We start from the raw sequence: 14,621 nt of genomic DNA, 5'->3' as shown, positions 1-14,621 counted from the left end.
CTGTAAATTGTAAAATGTGAGCACGTTGCCACAAATTTCCTTTTCACAAGATGAAATGATGAAGACACAACCAATAAATTACACATTGTAGCTGTTTTCAGTTTGTCACTAGGATTCCCCATCGTTCTCATCGTGAATAGGGGTACGCATACGTTACCATCATGACTACAGTCACATGGCAACAAAGCATTGATTGATATGTGGGGTTTAACGTCCCAAAACCACTATATGATTATGAGAGACGCCGTAGTGGAGGGCTCCGGAAATTTAGACCACCTGGGGTTCTTTAACGTGCACCCAAATGGCAACAAAGCATGAAGTCAGTGATTGTGCAATCAACATGCAACCATTAACTAAGCAAGGCCTCGTTGATGTGCTGCTGTGCTAGATCACCATGGTGAGGAAGTACTCTGCAAGGCATAGGTGAGATAAACAAATATGCAGCACGCCTCACGACACAATTTTTACGGCGTAATTTTAGGGCCAAAGCACTCTTTCATATTGCCGAGAGAACCAACCAACCAACACACAGTGCAGAATGATATCACCTCGCCAGCGAAGACTATACACACCATAATTGTTTTTCAAAATGAGGTTTCTGTGATACTGACACAATGCGATTGCTGAAGCACTCTTTATGAATTAGCAAGATGGTCTGGAAGGTGATAAAAAAAGAAAGAGAGAGCCACAGTTGCCTAATGGCACTTTGAGAGAATGTAAAGCACACTGTGCAGGGAATTACTTTTACAGGTATATCACTATAAGCTATAAAACTAACAATTATCATGCTCACTCTATGCAACATAGGAATGCGTCACACCTTTGCAAGAACTTTACTGTGGTGGCTTCACCATTTGTGTAGGCCAGAAGCAGTCGGCCCGTGACTCTCAGGCTTCTGATCCGTTCGTTGAAAAGTACTTGCGGCTCACAACCTTGTAGCACTGCTTTTGGGAGGTGCTTTTTGCTTAACAGAAGTAGCACAACACAATAATGTTCTGTAAACACTCACATAAAATTCACATGGGTGCCTATTTGAACAAAAAACTTTTTCAGCTATAGACTGAACCTCAGCGACACTCTGTTCTTTTATAATAGAGCACCTTGTTGCTTTCCCTGCCCTTGTTTCTTGTTTGAATTCATGAGATAATCCAGCAGAAATTAAGCTTTAGTTGGGGAGGAAGCAGTTCAAAGGCATGAATTTAATATACAATATAAAAAATAATGGAATATTTGGCATGACATAAGAAAACATAATTCTTGTAATGTCCCACCACCAAGAAATGAGTGAGCAAGCTGTGACGGAAAGGTGTCACAAAATAATGCAGTTTCTTGAAAATGCAATATACAGGTGATTCTGCCATTGAAATGTGCTGTCACTACTGACTCTGTCGCTGCAAGTGCCTGCTGATTCTACTCGAGTGCACTCAGCAAACCTGTGTAATGATATTTACAGACAAAGAAAACCCAATTCTCACTTAGCTGTCCCATCACAGCATCATGCTGCTTCACATAAGGGTTCCTTGTATGCAGGATGCCGATGCATAATCTTTGTGGTTATGTCTTCCCACAGTGATTGTGATCAACATCTGCTCGAATTACGTGAGCAGCTGAAAAATGCTCCATTGTGCAATTATCTGCCACAATGCAGTATTGCTGGCTACTAGTCGCTTCATAATACACCCCCCAAAAAATTGGCACCAGCAATATTTTGCAGTGTATACAAGCTTCTGAAAACAGTATTCAATGCTACCAGCTGCATTCTCAATTTTCATATCCACATTCATACAACGTGCACACAGTAGCCAATAATTTCACCAAGTAGAAGAGCCCATTTTAGGTATTCTGTTAAATTTATAGACAAGAATAAGGCACATCACTCAAGCTTGTTGTTTAGCATCAGTGGTTAAAGTGTGCGTGCAAACGTACACAGAAATATTTGCAACTCACCTTGAAAAATGGTAAAAACTAGGTTTATGTTTGGCAGAAACAAATCGCATACAGTATAGACAGTCTAAGACACTCTATTGATACGGTTGTATATTTCAAAGTCGGTCACTATTCTTCACACTATGCATGCATGATAACAATGTTTGCTGCAAGACAAAGTAAAGTTTGACAGTTTTTGTGAAACTACTTGCCAGTACCCCATTCTACAGAACGGCAACACTTTGCAAAACCAAGTCACGTTTCCAGACGAAATGCACTAGCCATGGTGACAAATAGGTGGAGTACTCTTCTTCGGCATGATTTATTGGAACTAAAAACTATGATAACAATAATTTCTTATCAAAGCTAGCAAAAGCCTTTTTATTGTTGTTTATGTGAAGCGATTTTATCTCAGTGGGTGGTCACAAGAATAAGGGCCACATATTAATGAGTGCAAATACAGAGTGACTAGATGTGCAGCAATTTCCAACTATGCTCATTCATGCAAACCGTTGCACTTCTGAAAAAAGGTTGATCATAATTAACACTTTGGCATGAATGATGTTATGTTGGTAGATAGCATACATCCTGATGTCACTCTGTATACCCTCACTTACTTTGCAATATTTTCACTTCGACATGACAAGCTCAAAACAACACTTTTCTTCATTAAATAGAACTTTGTACGTTATCTTTGAGTTAGCCACAGATGCTGAATAAGCACTTCTTATGGGATGCTTGGCTCACTGTGTGGTGAGCACTGCACAGTTCGTCAGGGCACTTCGGTTTGCTACCTGCAGTACGCAGCTAAAAAAGTAGGCATTCAAACAAAGACAACGCACGTTTGGCAGCAGCGTTTTATCCTTTGGCGATAGAGAGGGGGGAGGGGTAGTGCAGCAATGTTTTTCATAAGCTACACACGCATGCAGAAATTGTTTTAGTTTGGCGCATAAACAGTGTAAAAGAGTGAAAATGGTTAGAAGAAACAAGTGGCCGCATATTTTAAATCCTCCAAAGAAGGCAGGAACTTGCGATTTTACAGTATATTGCCACGTTCTATTTCTCAACTTTTGTTATCGCCCCAAAACACTACACAATTCTCATCGCAAACCGCGCCTGCAGTTTTCGAGAATCTTCGGGACTTTAGTACATCATTTCGATAAGATCACGCTCACTCTGCGAACTGTATAGATTATTCTGGAACCTGCGCCACCGCCAGTGATAACGCTAGAACATTCGATGGCAAGAGCATAAATGCCGACGCACTTCGCCACTTGTCAGTAGTTCATCGACGGCCGACGCTCCGTTCACCGCTATCAGTCCAAGACTGCTACTGTAATTGGACTTTCCGTTTACCGGGCACAGGTTCACCCAAATAAACAGTTTAATTCCACCACAAAGTCTCCTGTCTTCGGAAAGTCACGACCCCGTGACAATATATTCTGTGCCCCGGAGGTCCTTATCACTGACAGAGGAATGGCATTTACTGCCGACTTAACTCAAGCGATCTTCGCATACAGCCACACAAACCACCGCCGGAGGACAGCGTACCACCTTCAGACCAACGGCCTCACCGAGCGGCTAAACAAGACGATCGCCGACATGCTGGCAATGTACGTCGATGTCGAACACAAGAGTTGGGATGCCATTCTTCTGTACGTGACCTTCGGATAGAACACGGTGGTGCAGGAGACGACGCAGATATCTCCATACAAATTGATCTACGGAAGGAGCTCGGCAACGACGCTCGATGCCATGTTATCCAACGTCACCGACGAAGAAAACCTCGATGTGAGTGAGTACCTTCAATGCGCCGAAGAAGCCCGAAAACTCGCACGCCTCTGTATCAAGAATCAACAGACGACCGACAGCCGCCGTTACAATCTTCGACGATGCTTCGTGGAATACCAGCCCGGTGAACGTGTTTGGGTATGGACGCCGATACGCTGACGTAGACTGAGTGAAAAGCTTCTGCGACGGTACTTCGGACCATACAAGGTGGTTCGACGTCTTGGCCCACTTGATTACGAGGTTGTTCCCGACAGCATCACGAACTTTCAACGACGCCGATCGCAACCTGAAGTCGTCCATGTCATGCGCCTCAAGCCGTTTCATGCGCGTTAACAAACTGAAACAGTGTTTTTTGTATTATTATTGTATCGTAATTTATTAATTATAATTTCTTGCATTATTGTTGTAACTTCATCTTAGTTAAAGCATCGGGACGATGTCTTTTTTAGAGGGGGGCAATGCCACCTTCTATTTCTCAAGTTTTGTTATCGCCCCAAAACACTACACAATTCTCAGCGCAAACCGCGCCTGCAGTTTTCGAGAAGCTTCGGGACTTCAGTAGATCATTTCGATAAGATCATGCCCACTCTGCGAACTGTACAGATTATTGAAACCTACGCCGACGCCAGCGATAACGCTAGAACATTCGATGGCAAGAGTATAAACGCCGACACACTTCGCCGCTTGTGAGTAGTTGATCGGCGGCCGACGCTCAATTCACCGCTATTAGTCCAAGACTGCTAGTGTAATTGGACTTTCCGTTTACCGGGCACAGGTTCACCCAAATAAAAAGTTAAATTCCACCACAAAGTTCCCTGTTTTCGGGCACGTCACGACCCCGTGACAATATATTCTGTGACATCTATAAAAAGTAAAGAAAGTGCTCAATTTCACTAACACTTGCAGACCATTAAGCCAATGTGAAACGACAACGTCTTGCACTCACTTCGCTGTCCAGGTGGTGCTTTCGAAATTTCCTGACGTCACAGACGGCAAAGTGGTCTGGCCAAATTTAAGTATACCCATTCCAACAACCACCGCTGGCTTCATCTCCAAGTGACAGCACCAAATGAAGTCATTTAAAAGTGGCATGCCACTAATTCTAAGTACCTAAGCGTTTGAATAAAAAGTGCAAGTATATTTCAGTTTTATGTTTGATTGCTAATAATTCTTCCGCGTGTCACATTTTATCTGATGCTGGGTATCGAGATAAAGGCACAATATTTTTAAAATATAGTATTTTTCACGGACGGCCATTTTTAGCGACCCCGCGTCACGGCAATTAACGGGCGCCGTACTCCCCCGATGACCGTGGGAACGGCGGGCGCATGAAAGAGAGCCGAGAAGTGCAGAATGGGGTGCTCTTCTTCGAACGTCACCGCCGACGTTTGATCCTTTGTACCTGCGGTGGCGTCTGCAGGGTCGTGGAAGGCCGTGATGTACCCCGAACAAGGATTAGACTACGGGACGCACCGGCTGAGAGCCAAACAGTCTGACGGCTCCCACGGGAAAACCGTGGGAAAACCTCTGGTGGCCAAGCCGTATGACAGCACCCCAACAAGTTGTCACTCTCGCTAGTTGAGGGCCCTCTCCTAATTAAAAGGGGGTGGGGTCAATATATTTTTGGGGCAGAGTTTCCATCAATGAAACGCGCATAATTGGACCCATGTAGAGGTCTCTTGTCCCCAAGGAAGAGGGCGAGGGGACACAAGGGGGATTTAAGCGCAGGATTTTGCCCTGCTAGGCAGATTAGTCGCTGACCAACATGGTGTAGAAACAGATCAACAGGTATCTCTTCTAGAAGTTTTTAGTGTGCTTCTGTATCGGCTGGCCACCTAAACTTAGCCGTTCGTCTAGTTGTGACGCAATATTAACGTCTTCAACGTAGACATCGGGACTTCGCCTCGAGTTAGCCGAACCTGCCCGAAGTCACCTGCAAGCACTAGCCTCCCGGAGCCACCAGCGTTGCAACACCACCGACATCGCAGTCGTGCTAGAACTCTCTTCGACTTCTCGCATCCGATCGTCGAGGACGCAACGCTGCCGGTCATCACACGTATGCCTTCACCTGTTTATATCTTCAAACTTTCTCCTCCGTAGTTCTATTGTTGTTAGTTTGTGTAGTTTGTAATAGTTTTCTCTCGTAAGCTGATTCATTGTTTTATATGTATTTTTGTAGTATTAAGTGTTGATGTATTTTGTTAGTTGTACTGAAGTGTTGTACTAGATCTCATGTGCTGCAATATCACTAGAGTGAAGTTTGTTTTGTTTTCTCACGTCTCTGATCTCTTCACTGTTTCTGCTTGCGTACGGAACGAACTAACCTGCTGTCATTCCCGTCGCCGACTTCGCGCTGGCGACGCTAGAGTGGCAGCTTGTAACAGTATTACAATATGTTTACCAGCAGCAGTCATACTACATTATACATAGTAATGCTAGCGATATCACTGCAAACATTGAGAGCAATGACAATGGCATATATTCGAGACCTTCATAGTCTTTGATTGAGCTGCAGTTAAAGGTGACAGCCGCTAAATTAACTTTGAACTCCTTGTTTCAGAAACCGAGGGAGCTACTTTTGTTCAAAAAACATGGGGCGCAAGGTGCAGACATTGACAGGAGTAGATATAGCCCGGGCAACAGGGACTATACCGTTCGGAGTTGATGTTCCGGAACTCTTGCCAAACCATCACAGCGAAGACAGCTTCTTCGTCCCTCTTCGCCCTACGAACTTGGGAAGCACCCGCGCTGTGCATCCTCCGGGGTTGCTCGAATCAGGCGATCTCTTCCGCATGGTGTTTCCACTTTGTTCTTTTTCCACTTGTCTGCAATATTAAACTTTTTGAGAACCTTATCTCTGGAATTGACTGGAGCACGGTTACAGAAGAAAGAGATCCTAATAAATCATACAACATATTTTCAAAACACTTGACATCTTTATATGACGCGTGCTTCCCTCTTAAGCCCTACAAAAAACACAGAAAATGCAGAAAACCATGGGTGACAGTAGAACTATACAACAGAATTAAAGTCAAAAACAACCTTTTTCAAGTTTTCCTATCTTCTGGAGACGAAAACGATTTACGTGAATTAAAAAAGATTCGTAATACATTGAACAAAGATTTGAAGAAAGCCATGACGAAATACTACATTACTAAATTTACCACTCATTCAGGAGACGCGCGCCGGCTGTGGGACACAATAAATCAGCTCATTAACAAAAAGGAGATATCCAGACGAATAAAATTTGAAAAACTGGGCATGAGTAGATTAGAAATCGCTGACACCTTTAACAAATACTTTTTAACAGTTGGTGAGTCTACCACAGACAGCACGGAAACGTGTTGCGAGAACTACATAGCATCAAATTACCCGTCTAGTGTATTCCTGTTTCCTACTGATCAACAAGAAGTGGTAAAGCTAATCACGTCATTAAAGGATAACTGTGCTTGCGGCCCAGATGACATTAAGCCAAAGCCTTTAAAGGCTATAAGTCACATTATCGCTACACCATTAACGCACATTTATAACTTCATGTTATCTTCAGGTGTTTTTCCCGATCAAATGAAAGTTGCGAAAGTAACTGTCATCCATAAAGGTGGGTCATTTGATGAGCTTAACAATTACAGACCTATATCTGTACTCTCTGTGTTCGCGGAAATGGCTGAACGAGTTATATACAAGAGGATTATGTGCTTTCTAAACGCAAACATTATAATAGCAAAAGACCAGTATGGATTTTGCGAAAACAAGTCTGCTGAGTCGGCTCTACTCAGCATCAAAGAATACATTCTAGACAACATTGGACACACAATCTTTACACTAGGAATATTTCTGGATTTTAGATAGGCATTTGACAGTATACAACACGATCTACTTTTACGAAAACTACCGTATTATGGCATTCGGGGTACCACAGCTCAGTTAATACAAGGTTATCTCTCGTCTAGAAAACAATATACTGTTGTATATAATACACACTTTCAAGTTGAACACATTAAGTATGATGTCCCCCAGGGATCGATTCTTGGACCAATCCTATTCCTGCTGTTCATTAATGATATCGTAAATATCGATGGACACAAGAAAATAATATTGTATGCTGATGACACAAACGTTTTTTTCGCAGGTTCAAACGTATGTGAACTATATAAAGAAGCGAACGTTTGGATGGAGAAATTAAATTCATGGGTAAATGCAAATGAACTTCAATTGAATATCGCTAAAACAAATTACATGTTTTTCAAGACTAAAGGAGTAGCTCACATACCATGCACTCCAATTTACTTCCAGAGCACCGAGATTCAGCGCACAACAACAATAAAATTTCGAGGAGTTCTATTCCAAGAACAACTTTCTTGGTCTCCTCACATTGACACGATAAAAAAAAGATCTTTCCAGGAGAATCGGCATTTTAAATAGACTGACATACTACGTCCCATTAAATGTCAAGCTGCAAATTTACTACGCACTAGTACATTCACGACTAGCATACTGCTCCTTGGTGTGGCTAACAACGACCACTACAAACCTTCATTCTCTGTTGATATTACAAAAGCGTGCTATACGTGCTATATCAACACTCCCCTTTACGAAAGTGCCCGACCATATTTTAAAATGTACGAAGTATTACGTATAAAACTGTTATACAGACATAAGCTATGTCTAGAGATATTACACCAGTATAAACTAAATACATCACTATTCTTGGACACATAATATGTGAAGCAAACACCATACGAGCTGAGAAAGAGCCTGATATACAAATATAGATCACGCACGAACTACGGTGACCAACGATTAGCGTCACAAATTCCAAACATTCTAAACAAACACCCAACTATATTACATTTACTTGAAGACGGAATTTCAGGTAGATCAATTAAAAAAATAACGAAAGAGTTCCTAGTGGATGAAACCGATGCTTTTCTTGATTGTTGAAATTTGCAGTTAATGATGTTTTTGTATTCGTTGCACCTTGTTCATTATTGTTCCTTGCCTGTTGTTTATTATAATCTATATTTGTCTTGTAGAGCAACTCGATTTTCTAGTCAAGATGTTTCTTCTTAATATATTTGATAGAGGGCCTGCATTTACTTGTGTTTGCCACCACTCGAATGAGGACTGTTTGTATTTCTGTTCTTTTGTTCACACTTCTGGCGGTTCCTGTTTGATTATGGTGCCCGTGTATGATAACACGTGATGTTAACATTTTCTGAGTGCTGTGCTTGCGGTGTGTTTCTGCTTTTCTGCCAGGGTGGCACGACCCAGTCACGCTTTTACTTAGCCTTTAGTCGTGTCCCCCAGGGCAATCTTGTTCAATTTTGCCTTGAATAAAAGCAAACCAAATCAAACCAAACCAAACCAATACGTTTTTTTCTGAAAGCCAAATAGCGAGAGCTGTGAAGGGCCTCAGCATAGGTCACTGGCGCCCAACTTAGACGAGAAAATTACTAAAGGACCCTGCAAAAATAGCGAGGTCTAAAAGGACAACAAGCTAGGCGTAAGTTGAGCAACTAATGCCGGTACAGGACCTGCACACGGTTAACTTAACGCTGCCGGCAGAATATGCCGAGCTAATATCCATAAGTGCATTATTGCAATCAGATACAGCTCAGCTGTCGGAATCCTGCTAATCAAAGTGGCTTGTTTATCTGTACGGAACATGTCAACTGAACTTCGGTCGTGTCGCCTGATAACCCTACTGCAACGAAAAGGATGGGATGCGAAGTTTTGTCGGCCACTCATCTAAAACGTAGAGGAATTTTTGTCAATAAAACGCAATGCGTACTGTAACACGACACGTGACAGCAGCTATCAAGTCCACACCGCTAAACCCCTGGTAACCAACTTCACGGTCAGGGGCACGCGCCGCCATTGCACAAAATCCGCAAATACGCCGAAACCGCGCGCGCAAACAAAGCCGCTTTTGAGTAAGCCTCTGTGCGCTTTGAAGCAGCGTAAACATTCGAGGCATGAGCATTTTGTCGGCAGTCGAACAGGCCGGAGGCGGGGAAATTCACGAGAGCCGTAACATAGGACTTACCTGATAGCGAAATGCACAAAACTTGTTCGGTTGTCAGCTTGGCGGGAAAGTTCCGACGCAATGGTGACTAGAAGTAGTAAAGTTAACGACAACTTGCGCAAAGTTCTGGTGGCATATTGCCCGACTTCATGCAACCACAGGTTAGCCGATCAGAATAGGACAACGAATAGACGTCTTGGGGTCGCGAATCGCCATTGAACATGGTCGTTTCTAACGAGTCCTCTACCGTGACGTTCCGCCATGACAAGCGTCCATCTTGGCTGGCGAGCGCCGCGCATGCGCGACCTTGCATGCACCGCGTACATACATCACGTGACCACGTCAGAGAGATGTGATTGCGAGCCGGCCCGCCGACGCACGCCCGCCTGGATCGTCGCGCGCGGCGGTGTTCTGGTGTCGCGAAGGGGCCCACGCTCTGAGGAGTTTCTCGTTGAAACGATATTGAAACCATGCTTTGCAGTTGCGGTAATAGCTCGCTGTATTCGCTACATACTCCAATGCAGTACAATAACCTGTGCACTTGAGAATAAGACAGTTTCTAGAAATGGTGAGGCTGTCGTAGTTTACTTTTGCGTGCAAGAACTTTAGAGGTACACCATGAAGTTATACGTACGCGCTGTCTGACTGATGAGATTCACTATCAGTTGCGCAAAACACGTGTACGCAATTTTTTGCCTGCAATTGCGACCACTTTTTTATTGTGAATCGAATAAAACAGAAAAAAAAACTTCCTTACCGAGAATAAAAAAAAAGATTGTGCACCCACTCTGTTAGTTTCAACGCACTTGGTTTTTTATTTGCTGGTGTACGCGCAATCTAACAACCCTGAAAATCTTGATGACAGGACATATGAATTTTTACATCAGAGGGATCACAATAATATAAAATTCCCGCAAGCTCATAACAACGTGTGGAACCCACCATTACATCAATACTGGTTTCAACGGCATATCAGTGATGATAATGAGATGAAGCCACCAATGTTTATATGCTCTCTTTGGCAAAACAACCCGCTTACGACATTACCGCTGTGCCGCAATATCAGGTATATCAAACAAGTGTGCCTGCTGTGTGTTTGTGGCAAAAAAAGGGGGGTGGCATGGCGTGTAATCTTCGAATAGAAAGAAGAAAACGAGAAATGTTTGCGTCCCAACACCCCCTTAATATTATCAGGGACTCCGTGTAGTAGTGGTCTCTAGAAATTTCACTATCTGCCATTTAATGAGATAATGAATAAAAATTACGAGCATTTGGCGAAAACAGTGAAATTTTGATAGAAAGGCGCGAATGTTCCACGAAACAAAGTTCGCATTTTTTAAGTAATTTGGTTGTATTTTTGTTGGATTATTACGCACGGCGGCTGCATGTAACCCTTGCTGTCACATTCACCGAGGTGCACGCAGGATGCAGGTGTTCAGACCCTTCTCTTCCCTTTTTCCACCTCTCCTTTCATACTACTCTTTCCTTACACAAAAGCGCTGATGCTTTAGCTCCAAGCTGGGAGCATTACTCGCTGCCAGTGCCGTTCGTAGTGGGGTCATTGTACGCCAAACATACCAGCTATTTTGGCGACCACCTGAAATCAATTCGAAATAAGATCCTGCTGATTCACTGAATTGAAAGCAGTGAATCACTAAAATATTTGGGGAAGAAAAAAAATATGGTCACGTGAGTGCTTTCCGAATTTATTCAAACTTCTACGGCTGTTGTTCGTGAAAAAAATTATTATTTGGAAGTGCCACTTTCTCTTTCAATACGGAATTTAGTTTATAAAATAATCAATGATGCGTGTGCAAGGTGTTGTAAGGTAAACATTATTAGTGAAATTTTTTGGCGACATACACATGCAAGAATTTGCCGAAAGGGGTTATTTTGTAGTTTTTCTACTGCATTACTGCTATTTTATTTTATTGATTATATGAGAAATAATAATTACTTCATAGAAGGTATATTTTGCAAAAAATTACCTTTGCATCTTTCAAGTCGCAAAATTTACGAGAAAAAAATCACAAACATTCCAAAATCATGAACCTTTTCCACATTGAGGCCAATTTGCACCACATGGTGGTCTAATTACACATAACATTTATATCCAACTGGAAAGCAAGAGAGCAGTTCTTTTAATATCTCAAGTTTTATTGTTACAATTTTTGTTTTATGGAAGGAAACATTTTTTGAAGTTTTTGATTGGCGGCTATCTTCCCATTTGGTAATATGGCAGCTTCCCTCTAGTTACCTGTGGTCCGGCATTCCTCAAGACAGACAGGGTGTTTACTCTCTACCTCAGTATAAATTGATGACATGCCTCGCACGCGGGTGATGTTATCGCATGTGCCCATGGTGCGACTGAGATGGGTCAGCTTGCTTCCCCTTTGCTTCAGCCGCGTTTGTAGTGCTCGCTCGCGTTCATTTACCCGTGGCTAGACCACATGATTTCCGGGGGGCTGTTATTGATTTAGACTTATGTGGTGCGTTATGGTGATGTGCTTATCGACAACACGTCAAGAGTATTCATATCAAAGTATAAAGATTAAAGAGGAACTGTGAAAAAACGAATGTTAGTTACACGCACCCAGGCTCTCTGTCAACACATTGTGTCCCCTAAAAAAGTGGACTGGCAGTGGCATTCCGGCTAGAAAATAACTAATCAGAGCAGCCAACTTCTAGACTTTTCCATAAGGTCCACTGAAGAAGGACATTGTCTCCGTTTCTACAATAACAGTATACGTCCGTTGGCATCCACGTCCATTTTCTATTTCTTCCTACGAATTGAGAGGCACCCGTGAGCTTTACGTTGATCTTTGCCATACCTCTGACGGACAGTTTTTACAGTGCATACGTGGGAGAGAGCACACATCCTTCATGGTGATTTTGTTCAGGCGGCGGTAATCGACGCGTTATGAGTAGTGTAGTGGTATTGCTATTGGTGACCTATGTTCCAGAATAATCTGTAATGTTCACGAAGTGGGCGTAATCTTCACAAAGTTATTTACTGCAGTCCTGAACCTTCTCGAACACTGCACAAACAATAACAGAGAGTTCCTTCAAGGGAAAGAGCTTTGCCCTTTCACCTGAAGGAACTCACTGAAAGAACTCAGTATGACTTGCCCCTCTTGGGGAGGGGGTGCAATGGACGGTAGGGGGGTGTCAGGCGAAAATTTTTGGGATGCTCCAGACTCCGCGTTCCCACCCTAGCGCCACCCCTAGTTTGATCACGACCACGGCGGCCGTATTTTGAGGAAGGCGCAATGCCACAGGACCGTGTGCGGTGCAATGTCATCAAAATCAGATGAAAATTTTCATTGGAAAAATCTTTTGGTCAATCTTCCGCATGGCAGCAACTGAGTTTATGCGACGCCAGATCTTGTGCTTTTAGCGAACGTTGCCAGATTTATGCAAACGCTTTGGAGAGAATGTAGTAGATTAGGAAATCGAGGGCTCACGAGGGACGTGGAGTTCACTGGCGCCAAAGAGGCAATAGAACACTATATATATCACTGCTCTCTGTTTTCTCTAAGAGATTAGGAAAAGCAGTTTTGATGCGTTTATCTACTTTAATTGAGCCACATAACGTTATGACCCTATTCTATCATGGCTTCAGAAAAAATTGGTCAACTAAAACTGCGCTGTTGGCACAGAAAGAATTCATTCTACGAAACTTAGAAGAAAGGCGCCGAGTATTATTTCTCTTTTTTGACTTAAAAAAAAGCCTTCAGCAGCTTGAATCATAAAGTACTGCTTGATAAGCTAGGCAGCTATGGGATTCAAGAATGTGCTGGTGAGCTCGTGAATTCCTATTTGTCACACTGACGTCAGTAGATTAGCGGTAACAAGCACTCGTCAGAAATGCTAGGTCTTAACTTAGGCGTGCTGTAGGAAAGTGTATTGGGGCCGTTATTTTTTGATGTATACATTCGTGCCATCGTTATTATTTACGATAACTCATTCTACGTTATATAGGTTGATGACACCAGCGTTTTTTAGCGGTAAAATTCATGACGAATTATTAAGAAGGGTTAATGAATTGCTAGCGGCCCTAGAAGGCTGGTCGAACTTAAATGCGCTAGAAATAAATGTGGCCCAGACAAATGCGGTCATTTCACGCCCTAGGAGTAGAACTGTATCATCTTGTGTGTCTTTGACTTATGGCTACAAGAATATAGAAAGTGTACCGGCATTTAAAATTCTTGGTATTTGGTTCACAGGAAAGCTCCTATGGGATGCGCATATTATTCGCGTGAGTTTAGCCGTCTGGCGTTTTGTTGGTCTTTTATACCGCAATAGTAACTTTCTTCCATTTGATATCAAGTTGTTGCCTTTCCAATCGTTGTTTATGTCACAAGTGAATCATTGTAAACCTATATGGGGCACTGGCACGCATACAGCCTTTAAAAAAGCCTTATGTTCTACAGAGGAAAAGGCCACTGTACAACTTAGCCAGAGATCATTCTTCCGCATGACTCCTGCAAGCTTCTGATATTCCAACAGTTTTCAAAACTTACAACTTGCGCCTTGTTCTTCGCTATCAGTATGAAATAAAGAACAATAATTCAATGCTGGCCGATTTAGCAGAGTTAGCTGAATGCTTTTCTTCGTATCCCATACGGTTCATGAAAAAGTTCGAAACAAGAACACAACGCGCAAACTACGGGGCTCAAAGGCTATGAATAACTTAGCCTTCTGTATTAAACCTTTTATCGCAAAGTGGTTTTTGTAATTCATCTTCCACAGCGAAAAATACGCTGGTCTCCCATAGAGTCCTCATATGCGGATGCGTAAAAGACTTTTGACATGGTACACAAAAATAGAAGTTTCACTACATATATAACATTGATCGGTCTCAGAGAGAACAGTGAGC

The 14,621-nt window shown here is 42.7% G+C and overlaps 2 protein-coding genes across 20 annotated transcripts in view; one reads left to right on the top strand and one right to left on the bottom strand.

Moving 5' to 3' along the window:
• The window catches only part of LOC142776721 (uncharacterized), a 73,343-nt gene extending 62,604 nt beyond the window's left edge, over nucleotides 1-10,739 (bottom strand). Inside the window, exons 1-3 of one of the 2 annotated variants that reach the window (XR_012887759.1) lie at nucleotides 9,764-10,739; nucleotides 6,370-6,542; nucleotides 821-964 (exon numbers count right to left, since the gene is read on the bottom strand). Coding sequence is in view for 1 of the 2 variants with exons in the window: in XM_075880920.1 (XP_075737035.1) it covers nucleotides 6,370-6,473 (104 nt within the window). In the remaining variant the exon portion in view is untranslated. Of the gene's footprint in view, nucleotides 1-820; nucleotides 965-6,369; nucleotides 6,543-9,763 lie in introns of those variants that run through there. The other variant, XM_075880920.1, reaches the window with a different exon arrangement.
• LOC119160779 (retrovirus-related Pol polyprotein from transposon 412) overlaps nucleotides 1-14,621 on the top strand; it is a 400,026-nt gene that overhangs the window by 150,064 nt on the left and 235,341 nt on the right. For 5 of the 18 annotated variants that reach the window (XR_012887758.1, XR_012887754.1, XR_012887747.1 and 2 more), the window contains one exon: nucleotides 6,278-9,081. The exons of 8 other annotated variants lie outside the window; for them this stretch is intronic. Coding sequence is in view for 1 of the 10 variants with exons in the window: in XM_075880919.1 (XP_075737034.1) it covers nucleotides 5,606-5,773; nucleotides 6,278-6,333 (224 nt within the window). In the remaining 9 variants the exon portion in view is untranslated. Of the gene's footprint in view, nucleotides 1-5,605; nucleotides 9,082-14,621 lie in introns of those variants that run through there. 5 more of the 18 variants (XR_012887757.1, XR_012887753.1, XR_005108327.2 and 2 more) reach the window with 2 other exon arrangements.

Source organism: Rhipicephalus microplus, chromosome X (assembly GCF_043290135.1).
Source record: "Rhipicephalus microplus isolate Deutch F79 chromosome X, USDA_Rmic, whole genome shotgun sequence".
NCBI lineage: Eukaryota > Metazoa > Arthropoda > Arachnida > Ixodida > Ixodidae > Rhipicephalus > Rhipicephalus microplus.
The sequence above is the reverse complement of the archived record's forward strand: the minus strand, read 5'-3'. Positions and strand labels throughout refer to the sequence as shown.